We start from the raw sequence: 14982 nt of genomic DNA, 5'->3' as shown, positions 1-14982 counted from the left end.
GTGGGTCTTCTGTTTCAGGGCGTGGGCTCCCAAGTCAGGAGCTCTCTGAGCCTCAGTACCCCCATCTGCAGAATGGGGTTGACGGGAACCGCGCCTTTCACAGAGCCTTTGGAGGATGTGCTGAGGTGGTCTGTGCTGCCGGCCAGCCTGGGCCAGGGCCTGTGCCAGGACGGGGGCTCGGTTAGGTGTTCCACGTTGTCAGAACATCAACACGGTTAGTGGGCTCCAGTCAAAATGAAAATGCGGGCCCCTCGTGCAAAAGTTACTAAGAATTTCAAGACGGAGACAGCAGAGCATTAAGCCTGGCGTGGGGCCCTTCCGAGCCCTGTGTGGCTGCCAGGGCTGCAGATGCATGAGCTGGGGCAGATGCAGGGGTCGGGGAGGGGGTGGGGAACGGCTCCTTAAAAGGATGGATCCCTCTCCACCACCGTCAGGAGGGCACCTCAACGTGTATTTGATTGGAACACACAAAATCAGAGCTCTGCATGCTGTAGGAGACTGTTCACGAGCAAGCTGCTTAAACGGTGCACACAGAGCAATACGGAAAATTGACCATCACCATAAACATGTAGGTAGAAACCTGGGCATGAGGCTGCAGCTCTCGCTCCCACTGAGGTTGGCTGTGGGGGGAGGGTGATGGGAGTTACAGCAAAGCTGAGCTGTATCTGTAACATTTTATTTCTTTAAAAGAAAAAGGATTAGTGACAAATGTGACAAAATCTTCGTGTCTCCTTGTGTCATGTTTAATTCTGGGTAGTGGTCGTAGGGGCTTATTATCCTCTGAATATTTTCATTTTTAAAAGGTAGATTTCACCACTTTCGAAAGCTTGAAAGCATTGGATGAGGAAAGAGCTGCCTTTGGCTGAGGTCCTGGGAGTAAGGTGTCTGGGAGACACACAAGTGTTGGGCACCTACTACATGCCTGGTCCAGGAATGGGTTCTAGGGAAATAAAAATGAGCATTTTCCTTCCAGGAACCCAGAGGTCAACACGGGGGGCCGGCCTGTCCTGTGTGGGGACCCACATGAAGTGATCCCCAACCCCAGCATGGGGCTGCCACTTGGCTATTTTCGCAGGAAAGCAGGATCTGTGGCGTTTTTTCCCAGGATGCCAGGAGCCTTGCGGGAGTCAGCTGGCAGGCACCAAGGGCTGTGTGTTGGGGTAGCAGGGGCGGAGGGAAGGTGGAACAGAGGGACATCAATAGGCATGGTCATGGGTGCAGGGGAGCGCCCGGGGCTGCCCCAAACGCTGCTGAAACCATTAAATGAACAACAGGAGAGTCACGAATTGTCAGCAGCCTCTGCTGGTGAGCCTCAGGGTCTGCAGCCTCGGGCATGGAAGTACCTCAGCTGGAACTAGAGCCTGCTCCGGGGCATCAGCAGCCTCTTTGTCAGTAATGGGCAGAGGACTAGACACCAGGCCCCCCCCCCCCAGCCCAGGGCTTTATCCCGAAGGGGCCTTGACTGGTGGTCTCCTCGGGGTCAGGAGCACAGGCAGTTCCTCTGTCCCAGGGCTGCTCTCTAGTCGTTTCTGTCTCCTTCGTTTGTTTTAACTTTTTAATTTTGAAATAATTTTAGACTTAGAGAAAAGGTGCAAAGATAGTCCCCACGTCCCCTTCACCTTGCTTCCCCTAATATTAATCTCTTACATAATAGTACAATGATCCGAACCAAGAAATTCACTTTGATGCAGTACCATTAACTAAACTGCGGACCTGATTCGCATTTTCCCCCAGTGTCCTTCCTCTGTCCCGGGTCCTGCATTGAATTTAGTCATCTCGTCTCCTGCAGGCCCAGGGATGGTCCTCGCTCTTTCCTTGTCCTTCCTGATCTTGCTGGATTTGCAGAGTATCAGGTGTTTTGTAGATCGTACTTCAATTTGGGTTTCTCTGATGTCCTCTCATGTTTTCAAATGAGACAAAATTCATGTTCCATAAAATGCAAACTTGTAAAGAGTACAATTATGTGGCTTTTCATATACACAGAGTTGTGCAACCGTCACCACGATCTAATTCCAGAACCTTCCCATCACCCCAGAAGGAAGCCCAGGGCCCCCATATCCCTTTTTGTCCACCACACAGTACTTTCTCTTGTGCCCTCCCTCTTGCCCCGGCTCCATTTCTCTCCAGGACGCTGGTCCTGTTTCCTTTCGGTTTCTCTTTGTGTCTCTGCCTCTGAGTTGCTGTCTCTCTCTCACATTCGTTTCTATTTCTGTGTTTCTCTCCATCAGTCTCTCCCTGTCTCTCTCTCCATCTGACTCTCTCCCTCTATTTTCTCCCTTCCCTACATCAGTCTCTCCCTGTCTCTCTCTCCATCTGACTCTCCCTCTATTTTCTCCCTTCTCTCCATCAGTCTCTCCCTGTCTCTCTCTCCATCTGACTCTCTCCCTCTATCTTCTCCCTTCTCGTTCTGTTTTGCTCTATGTAGTGTGTGCATCTTTCTCCCTCTTTCATTCTAAAGGAGACACCGGCAAAACCCAAGAGGAATGATAAGGCATCCACAGAGCTCTGGAGACAGACGGGGTGAGGATAGCAAATATCTAAGGGCTGCAGCTAGACAGGGACCTCTCTGAGGAGGTGACGAAGCAGCCAGCCCTGGAAGAGCTGCTGGGAGAGGGCCAGGCAGGAGGGCAGCAGGAGCAAAGGCCCTGGGGCAGGACAGAACTCCAGGGCCGAGCTAGGGAGAGGCAGCGGACAGAGACAGGGGCCTCCCTGTGCCCAGGCTCGCTTAGAGGGAGCCCTGAATTCCTCCCCAGGTCAGGCCCCCAGGATCTGGGGCAGGAGCCCCAGCCAGCCCGGCGCGAGGCTTGTGGAGAATAAGTCATGGCTGAACCTCTGAGAACTTTCCAGGACCAAGCCGCATGCTCAGCCCTGGGGACCCCGAGCTGGGTACAACCCACCTCTTCCTTGAAAGGAACCTGCAGCAGAAAAGCACAACCCAGGCTCAGAAAGAGTCTGTGTGTTGGTTTATTCCATTATTTATTCCAGAAACAATGATTAAGTGCCTGCTGTATACCAGGACCACAAACAGGCATGGGCAGCGCCCTGACCTCACGGGCTCAGAGTCTAGAAAGAGAAGTGGCCCACCTACTCACCCCGACCATGCTGGGGAGAAAGGCTAAAGCTCAGATGACCATTTATTCATCCAGCAGCTATGAGGGCCCACTGCATATGGTGGACAAACACAGATGACCCTCAAGGGGATGGCCCCTGTTCACAGAACAGCTTCTAGAGCAGAATGGCATGGATTCAAGTCCCAGCTCTGCCGGCTATTAGCTGAGCAGCCTTGGGCAAGTTGCTCACCCTCTCTGAGCCTCAGTCTCCTCCTCTGTAGAGTGGGCTGCTGTGAGAGCTACAGGCCAGAACGTCACATGCTGAGCCCCCCTACCCTCCCCGCCCCACCTCCGACATTCAGAGACAGGACAGGAGCTCAGTTTGTCAGCCATAATTGTTCTTCCCAGCTGGTGGGAGGGCTGGCTGGTCGGGAGGATCCCAGGCCCGCTGGGGACCGGGGACCGGGCATCCTCCCCCAGGGGTACAATCTAGGCAGCAGGGGGAGGGAGCAGAATGTGCAGCAGCTGGATGGTGGCTTGTGTCCTTAAGTCACCGAGGGCAGCACCAGGCAGGCTGGCCAGGGCCCAACAGCCTGACCCAGCCTCATTTGTGATGCAAATGGCTGGCAGAGGCTTCGGGTCAGAGCACAGGGTCCCCAGCCAGGGCCCCAAGCTTTTATTCTGCGCAGAGCCGGGCGTGGGGGGGGGGGGGCGGGGGGTTGGGGGGGAGGCAGAGTGGAGCCTCCCCAGACAGCCTCGGGGGACCTCTCTGGGTGGGGTAGGGGTGAGCAGGGACCCCAAGGCCAGGAAATGCATTCCTGGAGGCTGATTGGGGTGGAATGGGGTATAAGGGCTGGGCCACCCCCTGCTTGGCCGGTAGAGTGAGTGGGAATGCCTTCGGCTGGCAGGGCTCCGTCCTGCAGGACCCGGAGGTCCTCTTCGGGCTTTCTCCCGGGATCCCGCAGAAACCAGGGCCCCGCATGTCACACCCTGTCACTTCCAAGCTGGCCCCCACTGGATCTCCAGCCCCTCAGGGGTCCCTGGCAATGCTGTGGCCACACACACCTTCCCTCCTTCTTCCCTGGCTCTTGGCCACACTTGGCTTTTTCACAGGCTGCTCCCTCCGCCTGGAATGTCTTTCCCTTCGTCAATGCCAGTCTTTTTTTCAATCTCTGGCCCTTACTCTGTACATGTAACTATATACTCTTTTTCTTAAAGACAGTGCCCCAAATTGTATAAACTTCAGGCCCCATGAAACCTGGGTCTGTCCCCAGTGGTAGGAAAACATCCCCTGACACCGTCCTTCCTGGTCCCCGAAGAGTTAAGTAGGTCACATCCCCTGTTAGGTCATTCATTCATTCAACAAATATTTACTGAGAAGCTACTGTGTATCAGGCACTTTTCTAGGCACCTCGGATAGAGCAGTGAACAAGGCAAACAAGAATGCCTGCCGTTATGGACTGACAGTCCACCAGGGGTACAGGTAATAGATGAATAAGCAATAATAAGTGATACATAAAGTAAAAGTAGGTTTGAGGCATGATAAGAGCTACAGAGAAAAATGAACAGGCAAGAGAGAGGGAGCACGGTGAGTAGGGGGCTATGAGTTTGAATGCAACAAGGTAAGAAGTGAGCCGTGTGGATACCTGGAAGATGAGTGGTCCAGGCAAAGGGAAGAGCATGTGCAAAGGCCCTGAGGCAGAGGAACACCTGGGAGGGCTTGGCACTTCACTGTAGTATTTATCAGACTGAAATTAAATAATTATTCCAATGATGACTTACGAATTTTTTGTCTTCCTCACTAGGGCTTTGTATCTGGTAGTTGTTCAATAAGTACAATAAGGAGACAGAATGTATTTATTTCTTTGGGAGGACGGGGTTGGTGCTGGTGGAGTTGTAATGAAGCCCCCACCCCAGGGCACTAGGTCGGCTCACAGGGCGGAGCTCTGCAGGCACCTGCAAGGCAGGGACCCGGGGCTGGCACCGGTGTCTGGGGATAAGGGCACCAGGCAGCCTTTTCCAGGGGCGAGGGGGCAGCAGGCATGGTGAGGACAAAGCAGGAAAAGAAAAACAGGAAGACCCCACGATGATCTCCAAGCTTGGTTTGGGGCATATGTGATCCCTCTTCAGATGCCCCAGAAAGAACAGTGACCCCATTTCAGGGGTCAAGTTCTAGCCAGGCCACTGAGTTTGGGACATGAACTTTAAAAGCGTGGCCCTGAATAGTTACCTCCTCTGGTGTGACCTCCCGGCAGTGCCGTGTGAGGGCTGAGAAGGAGCCTGCAGGTGAAATCCCGGCACACAGCAGGTGTGCACGCACCGGACAACGGCAGGTGCACCAGCAACTCTGCTCAAGGTGATTCGTTCTACCTCTGCCTGAATGAGCAAAAGGCTGGAAACGACTTCCACCTCCATCCCAGGGGGCGGGCAGTAGAGCACGCCCACTCACACGTGGAATACTAGGCAGCCGACAACCAGGCGATAGCAAGCTCAGTGTGGGCTCAGCGGGGAATCTTCAAGATGTATTTAAGGGAAAGGAACAAGGGCCTCACAGAGCGGATGGCGCGTGCTGACTTGGAAACAGACACACAGAAGCATAAAATACAATGTGTTGAAACTGGAGGCCCTGGATGCCTGGAGGGAAGAGAACCGGGTGGGGGATGGGAGGGACTTTCCCATCCCACAAACCGCCCCCCTCGCCCCACAATTCCCAGTCGATACACTGGTGAATGGAAGCTGTGCAATTATCCTGAATAAAAATGCCACCGCTCTTAGGAGCAGGAACGTGACTACTGGCATCTGGAGGTGGGAGAAACTACCAGGCAGGGGGCAAAGGGGGCGGGGATGCTGGGCACACCCCCTGGGGCTGGACCTGTCTGTTCCCCTTTCTCACTAAGTCAACCACCCGAGGAACAATAGTGCTTCCCCTGCTCTTAGAGGAAGGGCGGGTGGAGACAGCCTGCAGGGCCAGGGCGGCAGGTGGAAACCTCAGTGAGGTGCCAAACGCTATTCTGAGAGGCCGGCGGAAGCAGGGGCGGAAGTCTGTGCTGGCGATGGTCTCTGGCTCCGTCACTGCACAGGCGGAGGTGCTGGGGGAGGGGAGGGGTGCCCCGGGGAGGGGAGGAAGATGTCACGGGGTGCTCCCACCCCCCCCGGAAGCTGCTAGTCCAAAGCCAAGCCAGTTTCTGTTTTATAGGACTTGGGGGTAGGTTAATGCATTTCATCCCCACCCAGTTCCCTCTACACTCTGCCAGCCTCAACCGCCTTCCCCCGACCACACTCTTGCCCTCCTGGCCTCCCCGCAGTTCCTCAACCTGGCCCAGCGCACCCGACCTCAGGACGTTTGCACAGGCTGTGACCGTCTCTGGAACGCTCTACCGTCTTGCCCCCTTCCATGACTTTTCTCCAGTGACTTTTTTTTTTATAAATGTATTTATTTATTTATTTTTGGCTGTGTTGGGTCTTCGTTGCAGTGCGCGGGCTTCTCACTGTGGTGGCTTTTCTTGTTGCAGAGCACGGGCTCTAGGCGTGCAGGCTTCAGTAGTTGTGGCACATGGGCTCAGTAGTTGTGGCTTGCAGGCTCTAGAGCTCAGGCTCAGTAGTTGTGGCGCACAGGCTTAGTTGCTCTGCAGCATGTGGGATCTTCCCGGGCCAGGGCTCGAACCCATGTCCCTTGCAGTGGCAGGCAGATTCTTAACCACTGCGCCAACAGGGAAGCCCTCCAGTGACTTTTGCTGGACCCGCCTCTCACCTGGACTCTCCCGGTTCTTCTCCATTACCTCACCTGCTTGTTTCCTTCACAAATTTGTAAGGCAGTGATTTTTTTTTTTTTTTTTTTTTTTTTGCTTATGCCCTTGTCAGGGCAGTAGCCACACCCACTTTTTTTTTTTTTTACTGTTGCACCTCCAGTGCCTAGCACAGAGAATAAGCTTGGACATTTGTATAAGGAACAAAATCAGAATCTTTGGGGCACAATGTGCTGCCACTTGGGGGAAAACATTCAGTGGTTCTGAGGCTAGTCAAAGGGAGAGCCAGAATCTAACCGACGTGGGGGATTTTAGAGCAGAAACTTAGACTGCCCTTCAAGATAAAGGAGGTTGATTTTGTGACGGGCTTGGCTAAGGTTAGGGACCAGCGGGAAGGAGACACATTTTCTTTCCAATGGAATAACCCAGAGGTTGGGAGCCAGGGGCCATGGACTCTGAGCATGAAACCAACATAGGCTGAGAAATAAAGAGAACTTGGATCCTTTTAACAGTGCTTGAGCTGCTGGATCCAGCCGTTCCTGAAGTCAGAAATTCAGCTGCATAATCCAGTCATGTCCAACTAATCATTCTCCAGAAGGAGGGCGAATCATTCAGGATTCTTTTCTTTGCAAATGACAGAAAGCCCAAGTCAGACTGCTGTGGTGGGTGGGATAACGCCCCTCCCTCCAAGACATTTGTGTCCTAATCCCGGGAAATTGGGACTATATGAAGTTTGAATATATTGTTACATGGCAAAAGGGACTTTGCAGGTGTGATTAAGGTTATAGATCTTAAAAGAGGGAGAGTAGGGCTTCCCTGGTGGCACAGTGGTTAGGAATCCGCCTGCCAATGCAGGCGACACAGGTTCGAGCCCTGGTCTGGGAAGATCCCACATGCCGCGGAGCAACTAAGCCCGTGCGCCTAGAGCCTGTGCTCCGCAACAAGGGAAGCCACCACAATGAGAAGCCCGCGCACCGCAAAGAAGAGTAACCCCCGCTCACCACAACTAGAGAAAAACCTACGCCCGGCAACGAAGACCCAGTGCAGCCAAAAGTTAAAAAAAAAAAAAAGAGGGAGCGTATCCTGGGTTATCCAGGTGGGGTCAATCTAATCACATAAGTCATTAAAAGCAGAGAACTTTCTCTAGCAGGAGGCAGAGAGGAGCAGCAGAAGAGGAAGTTGGAGAGATTTGAACACTAGGAGGGACTTGACCCACTGTGGCTGAAGGGAGCCATGGGGAAAACACGAGAAGGAATGTGGGCAGCCTCTAGAAGAAAAGACCTACCCCTGCTGTCAGCTAGCAGGAAATGAGGACCACAGTCCCACAGCCACAAGGAACTGAATTCAGCCAGCAAACTGAATGAGGCTGGAAGAGGATTCTTCCCCAGAGCCCCCAGTAAAGATCACAGCTCTGCAGGCACCCTGACTTCTGCCACCCCAAGCTGAAGGCCAAGCTGGGTCATGCTGTATCTGGAGTTCTGACCCACAAAAGTAGGACATAATCATCTATTATGTGTTGTTTTAAGCCATTAAGTTTGTGACGATTTGATAGAAAACGAATACACTGGTTTAATGAAAAAAGAGAATTGACAGGCTCTCTCAGCCTGACTTCAGGAATGGCTGGATCCAGCAGTTTAAACACTGTCCTCGGGATTTAATTTCTCTGCTGCCTCCTAAGCTGGTTCATGCTCAGGCTCCATGGGTCACCCTGGCAGCTCCAGGCTCCCATCCCCCAGGTTAAATCCACAGGCAGGGGGCCTGCCTCTCCCAGCTGTCCCATCATAAGTCTCACTGACTCTCACTGCCTGTAGCTGGACCATGTGCCTACCCCCGAGTCAGTCACTAAGGCCAGTGGCATGCGACATTCTTTCTGGCCAGGTCTGGGTCACATGCCCATCTCAACGGGGTCAGGGGTGGAGCCACCTGAGCCTCGGGGACAGATGTAGGGAACGGCTAGTTCCCAGGGGGACACCCGGGCCCAGTTAGAGGGCAGAGGGCCACAGAAGCCGCCACACCAGGGGGCTTGAGATCGCACCGAGAATTTGCCTGTTTTACTTTCTGGAGATGAGCACCGCGCAGGGTGGCCTGGGCCGAGGAACCCCAAGCCGCCCCAGCGAATGTGACTCAGAACCTCTGGACAACTCCCACCCCCAGGGCCCGCTTTCCAAACTCACGGGCTAAACAACAGGGAAGCCTTGCGTTCCTCAGAACCATGCTCAACTGGGACACAGAGTAAACAAACCGATATTTATACCATGGCCCCGCGGGGTGGCCACTTGGCTCTGAGGCAAATATGGTCAAAACTGAATCATGCAGCCCTCAGAAGAGACCGAGCCTATCCCCAGAGGAGCCCACGGGAGGCGTCCACCTCCCACACTCCCGCGGGCATCCCTGATCCTTCCCAGAAGACTTGGGTGGGGAGGGAGGTGTACGGCTGCTCACTTCTGCTAATTCCTCACACCCAGACCAGGCGATCCCTCCTTTTCCCGGGCCTGGACTCTGCTGGCCCTTCCCAGGTCAGGTCCTGGCTGGGTCCAGAGCCCACAGGCAGGGTACCCACGCCCCCATGCATCCTCTCCTGAAGATGCACTCCCCACTGCCTCAGATTGCCTCTCCTCAACTTAGAAGATCATTTAATTTAAATTATTTAGCATTCACATGGCCAGCACGTATTAGAAGCCCCTTTCTATGTGCCTGGCGTTGGGCGCAGAGGCTGCGTACCAGCATGGATGTCTCTGGCCTGCTCCTGCCCCTCCCAGCTTACAGTCCAGGATGGGAGACAGATATTAAATGAGCAAATAAAATGCACTGAGAAGTACAAACCCTGATAAGTTCTCCAGAGGAGGCAGGCAAGCAGAGTGCAGAGTGGGAAGATGGCAAGGAGTCGGCCAAGGATGGGCACTGCGTGAACATCTGCGGGAAAGGCACAGGCAGCAGGAACAGCTCGTGCAAAGGTCCTGTGATCACCAGCTAATTTCCTCCCCAGCTCCTGCTGATTCCGTAACGATCTTAGTTACCTGTTTCCTTGTCTATTGCCCGCTTCTCCCAGTAAACTGAAAGCCCTGTGAGGGCGGGGATTTGTCTGCGTTATTCCCTGCTGTCTCCGCAGGGCCTAGAAGAGAGTCTGTGCACGGTAGGTGCTAATACAAGTTAGCAGAGTTCACGGAATGCAGAAACGACAAGGGGGCTGTGAGCTACCAAGGTCAGTGGACAAGCACATTGAAAAATAGGGAGGTCTCATTTAAAAATATTTATGACTGTCACTGCCTTGCTACAGAGAAATCTGGAGAAACAAACACAAATGTTATCTGGGATTGGAGGGAATATTCCTTTGTACGTTACTGAACTCTGTAGCCATCCAATGTTTTACTCTGAGATTGTACTTCTTTTCACTCTTCTTGTTTTTTATAATCACAGAAGCAATACGTGAATGTGGTACCACATTCAAACAAAGATACGTATAGAGTAGAAAGTAAAATCCATTCGTCAGACGGCACCCCTCAACCCGCCCTGAAGTCCATGAATGCCCCTTTCATCAGAGCCCCTGCCCCCCAGGTTATACCTGATGCCCCCACGTCCACCCTCAGACCATAGAGGTGGAGGCCCAGGGTCAGGCGAGTGGGGGTGCAGGCCTCAGAGAGGTCTGGGTCTCCTCCCCAGATTGGTTAAGCCCAGAACCTCCCCTCCCCTTGTGTCCTAGAGACACAGCCCAGCACAGGGACGACTCCCTACTTGGGCTGGGCCTGGCCCTGGTCGCAGCCTTTGCCCCACGGCTCCAGCCAAGCCGATACCCTGGGTACAAACATCAAGAAGGACTGGGTGCCCATCGCATGCATCATTCAAAATAGAAGTGATATTCAACGATAAAGAAGTGTGGGGAGGGCCCAGAGTTCTGCCTTTTCCCGCGGTGACGTCCATTGCTCTTCTGGAATATGCTTTCATTGTCTTTTCTCATTGTTTCAGAGCCACTGCCTTGCTGGTTTCCTAAGACCTGCCTGGTGAGGTGTGCCTCGTATGGGACAGGCCACCCCCGCCCCCCAGCCCCTGCAAGCACGGACGTACTTTCTATCTCTATGGATTTGCCCATCCTAGACATTTCATATGAATGGAGTCATACAAGATGCGGTCTTCTGTGACTGTCTTCTGCCAGTTGTCATCCTGTTTTCAAGGTTCACCTGAGTTGTAGCATGTATCCGAATTTCATATGTAGAAAGCAAACTTGTGGTTACCAAGGGGGAAAGCGGGGGAGGAATAAACTGGGAGATGGGATTGACATGTACACCCTAAAATAGGTAATAAGAACTCACTGGATAGCATAGGGAGCTCTACTCAGTACCGTGTAATGACCTATATGGGAATAGAATCTAAAAAAAAGAATAGATATATGTATACGTATAACTGATTCACTTCGCTGTACACCTGAAACTAACACAACATTGTAAATCAAACATTCTCCAATGAAAATTAATTAAAAAAAAAAGAATTTCATTCCCTTTTCATCGGTTCCCTTTATGACCAAGTAATATTTTTTGGATGGGATACCATACTTTGTTTATCCATTTTTCAATGGTGGACACTGAGGTGGTTTCCACTTTGGGGCTACTGTGAATAGGGCTGCTAGAACACCCATGGACAAGGTTTTGCGTGGGCGTATGTCTTTATTTGTCTTGGTATATACCCAGGCGGGCAATGTCTGGGTCATATGGTAACTCCACATTGAATCATTTGAAAACTGCCAGCCTGTCCTCCACTTCACATTCCCGCCACAGGGTGAGAGTTCCAACCCCTCCCACCCCGCCAACATGGGCTCTTTCCTGGCCTTTCCTTCTAGCCATCCTAGGGGCTGTGAACTGGCATCTCACTTTTTGGCTTTGATTGCATTTAGCGTTGTCCTTTCAAACCAGTCTAAGTTACGATAAAAGCCCACGCTATACTCATGGAGGGTCTTAGAGCCACATGAAGGAAAGAGATGGGCTCCCGTCTCTCCCGCTCTAACCAGCTGTACTCCAAGGGGATTCCCAAAAAAATATTTTTTAAAGTGAACTATCAAAACCCTAAAAAGGAAACAAATTTGAATTCTTTCTCCAGCTACGGAAGGCAGAGTCCTTTTTGACCTCTGAAGAAACGAGAGAGAAAAACAAAGGAAAAACGGACAGGGGGAAACATATAAAAAATTGAAAGGTACTAGACACAGTGGTTCTTAGGCCAAGCTTCACTTTAGAACCATCTAGATGCTCTTTAAAAAATACCCATGCCCAGGCCCTCCTCCCAGAGACTGGGCTTCAGCTGGTCCCGGTGGGGCCCATGCAGTATTGTTTTGGGAAGCCCTGTGGAGGCAGGTTCTGTGGTGCAGCCAGGACTGGGGTCAGGGTCGGGGGGGTGCTGCAAGGACCCTCCCCCTGTTCACAGCAGACTGTTTGTGTATTGGGTGGGTTATATCCGTCCAGCTGAGGTTAGAGCCAGTGAGCGAAGGGTGCTATCAGCATTGGCAGTGATCCAGCGAGATCCCAAGATCCTCAGAACTGGAGGGGGAAATGCCAAGTCTCCCCAGGAACCGACCCGTTTTCTCAGGGCCGAGCAGGACAGAAGCACTGACTGTAATAAAGGGCTGGCACTCCTCGAGCTCCTCCCTCAAACCTGGCCCTCACTGCTTTTTCCACTGGTGTCCTAGGAGGCACTGATGAGAAAACTGAGGATCAGAGAGGGTGAGTGACTCACCCAGGGTCACATAGCTTGTAAGGAAAGAAACTCAAATCCAAACTCAAGCCTGTCTGATTCCAAACCCTTGCGCTGGACCCTTGTGCTGACTTTGCTGGAGTGGGGATGGGGGGTAGCAGTCTATCTAACCTACCATTCATCCTTCCATCCACCCTTCATCCGTCACTCCATCCATCCATCCCTTCATCCATGTCTCTCCATCTCTCTACCCCTCCACCCAGCCCTCCATCCATCAGTCCTTCCTTCCTTCTCTCTCTCCATCCCTCCTTCTCTCACTCTCTCTCTCTCTGTCCATACTTTCTTCCATTCATTCATTTATCCCTCCCTCCCTCCATCCATCCATCAAGGCTTAACCACATGAATGTCCTCTAGTTAGACATCGAGGTGGATAAAACATATGTGTATCTGATGTGGCCCCTGCTTTCTCCCCGCCCTTGTCTCTCTCCCATGGCTCCTAGCTGGCAAACTAAAATGCCCACCAGAGCTTGGTGAGAGGCACAATAAGGACTGGTGGGGACTGTGGAAAAGGGGGAAAGCACGTGTTTAATCATTGCTATGCGGGACTGTGGGCCCAGTGTTGCCAGAGAAGCTTCTGTCTCCTTTCCACAGTGCTCCGTGAACATCTCTCCATGTCATAAATGTACTTCTTCACGGCTGCACCGTATTTCATGTTGCCATTCCCTCCAGAGGAGAAGCCGGCAGCAGGTTGGGGGGGCGGGCTTTGGTGTCAGACCCTCCGGGGTTTGGGCCCCAGCTCTGCCAGCTCCCTAACTACTTTCAGCCTCAGTTTCTGCATCTGCAAAATGGGGACAGTGTACATGCATCTTGCACGGGGTTGCTGGGAGCTGACACAGCTGAGTGGCGGGCGCAGGGCCTGGCAGAAGCTAGGTGCTCAGGAAGTGCAGGATTCTCTGTCCTTCCTTCCCCACGAGGAGGAACACGGCGGTCCCACACCCCCTGTGACCCTGGAGACCCATGAAACCACAGCTCCAGACTCAGGATTATGGCCTTTTCCACAAGTCCTTCCCTCATCCTGGGCCCAAGCAGACTCCTGCGATGCTCGCCTCTCCCTGGGTCAGGAGAGCTCGTGTATGCCAGCGGGACAGAGCCCAGGTCCACGCCGCACAGGGGTGGGCAGTCCCGGGCGTGCTGAGCACTGGTGGGCAGGGATGGTGGGAGGCCTCGGGTCAGGCAGGAGTGGGGTTGTCGGGAGAACGCAGCCCAGAGGACCCGGTCAGCCCCAAGTAGGAAGAGGGGGGAGCAAGAGGCCGCCCAGCCTCATTCCAATGACGCTCCGAGGCCAGGTCCAGGCTCTTGTCCCAGATGATGGCGACAGAAAGAGAGACCACTGCCCCAAAAGAAAAATCAGAGAGAACAAGGATGGGGGGCAGGGTAGAGGCAAGAGCTTCGACAAGAAGGTCTGGGAAGGCGTCTAGCAGGTGGGGAGCGGGGATGACATCTGAGCTGAGACTTGGTGACTTTTGGACCCAGGCTGAGGGACAGAAAGGACCTGGCACAGGACACCTGGCGGGAGAGTGGCTCTTGAGAAAGGCATGTGAGAGGTGGCAGGGCCAGTTGAGCCATGGCAAGGAACTGAGGTTTCCTTCCAGGCCAGTGGGGAGCCACAGGGGCTTCTATGCCAGGGAACAGCGTGCTCTGAGTTACCTTTTTAGGAGATCGAGTGGGTCCCCATAGGCAAGAGGCGGGTGGAGGCAAGGACAGCTGTGGACCCCACCCAGCTCTGGCTCATCAGAGACATGCAGAAGAGCAACACAGGCAAGCCGGCGGGCACCCCACCCTGTTAGTATTCGGGGTACGTGCACACAGATGTAACGTCAACCAAGTGCCAAACTTCATTCTCCAATTTTTCTTGCTCAGTTGTAAATCGTACAGAACCATGTTAAGAAAAAAGTAAAACTCTCCTGTAGTCCTAGTACCATTAACATCTAGTCTATTTCCTTCCTCCCGTTTTTATACACATGTGTAGATTATTTTAATAAATTTCCTTTATTTTGGAATTTTTCCCCAACAGTTCTAATGTTATAATTTATTTTTTAAAAAACTTTAATTTCCCTAAAGATATCCCTATCACGGGGCCAAGAAGCCAGCAGGAGGCACCAGGAACTCTTGGGTTGCCTTTAGTGCACCAGGTTCAGATGTCTGGTGGGCTGGGCTTCAGGGGGTGGGGTTGCCCCATCCTTGATCTCCAGGCTGCTGGGCACCCCGATGTGTACACAAGGCTTGGGGTGAGCAGACAGGGCTGATAAGCAAGGCCGTGCACTTATCAGCCCCAGCAGGAGGCCCAGGAGGTATCTGGAGGGCCAGGTGCCCACCCCACACCATGCCCTGTGCAGACACCCAGCCCCAGGGCACGCCGGACAGCTGCCCCTGTTACTCTCGCTGTATCTGGATGGTCCCCAAACCTAGGGGGAGTCTGGTTCAGGGTTTACATCTCTGGGGACAAGCAC

At 53.1% G+C, this 14982-nt stretch overlaps 1 protein-coding gene across 2 annotated transcripts in view; it reads right to left on the bottom strand.

The window, feature by feature from the left end:
* The window catches only part of RBM38 (RNA binding motif protein 38), a 90437-nt gene that overhangs the window by 54649 nt on the left and 20806 nt on the right, over positions 1-14982 (bottom strand). The window contains exon 4 of one of the 2 annotated variants that reach the window (XM_033839581.2): positions 1561-1897. The exons of the other annotated variant lie outside the window; for it this stretch is intronic. Coding sequence (XP_033695472.1) covers positions 1873-1897 — 25 coding nt within the window. The 3' untranslated portion in view covers positions 1561-1872. Of the gene's footprint in view, positions 1-1560; positions 1898-14982 lie in introns of those variants that run through there. 2 annotated transcript variants of the gene reach the window in all.

Source organism: Tursiops truncatus, chromosome 15, assembly GCF_011762595.2.
Source record: "Tursiops truncatus isolate mTurTru1 chromosome 15, mTurTru1.mat.Y, whole genome shotgun sequence".
NCBI lineage: Eukaryota > Metazoa > Chordata > Mammalia > Artiodactyla > Delphinidae > Tursiops > Tursiops truncatus.
This window is presented reverse-complemented; position numbering and strand designations above follow the sequence as displayed.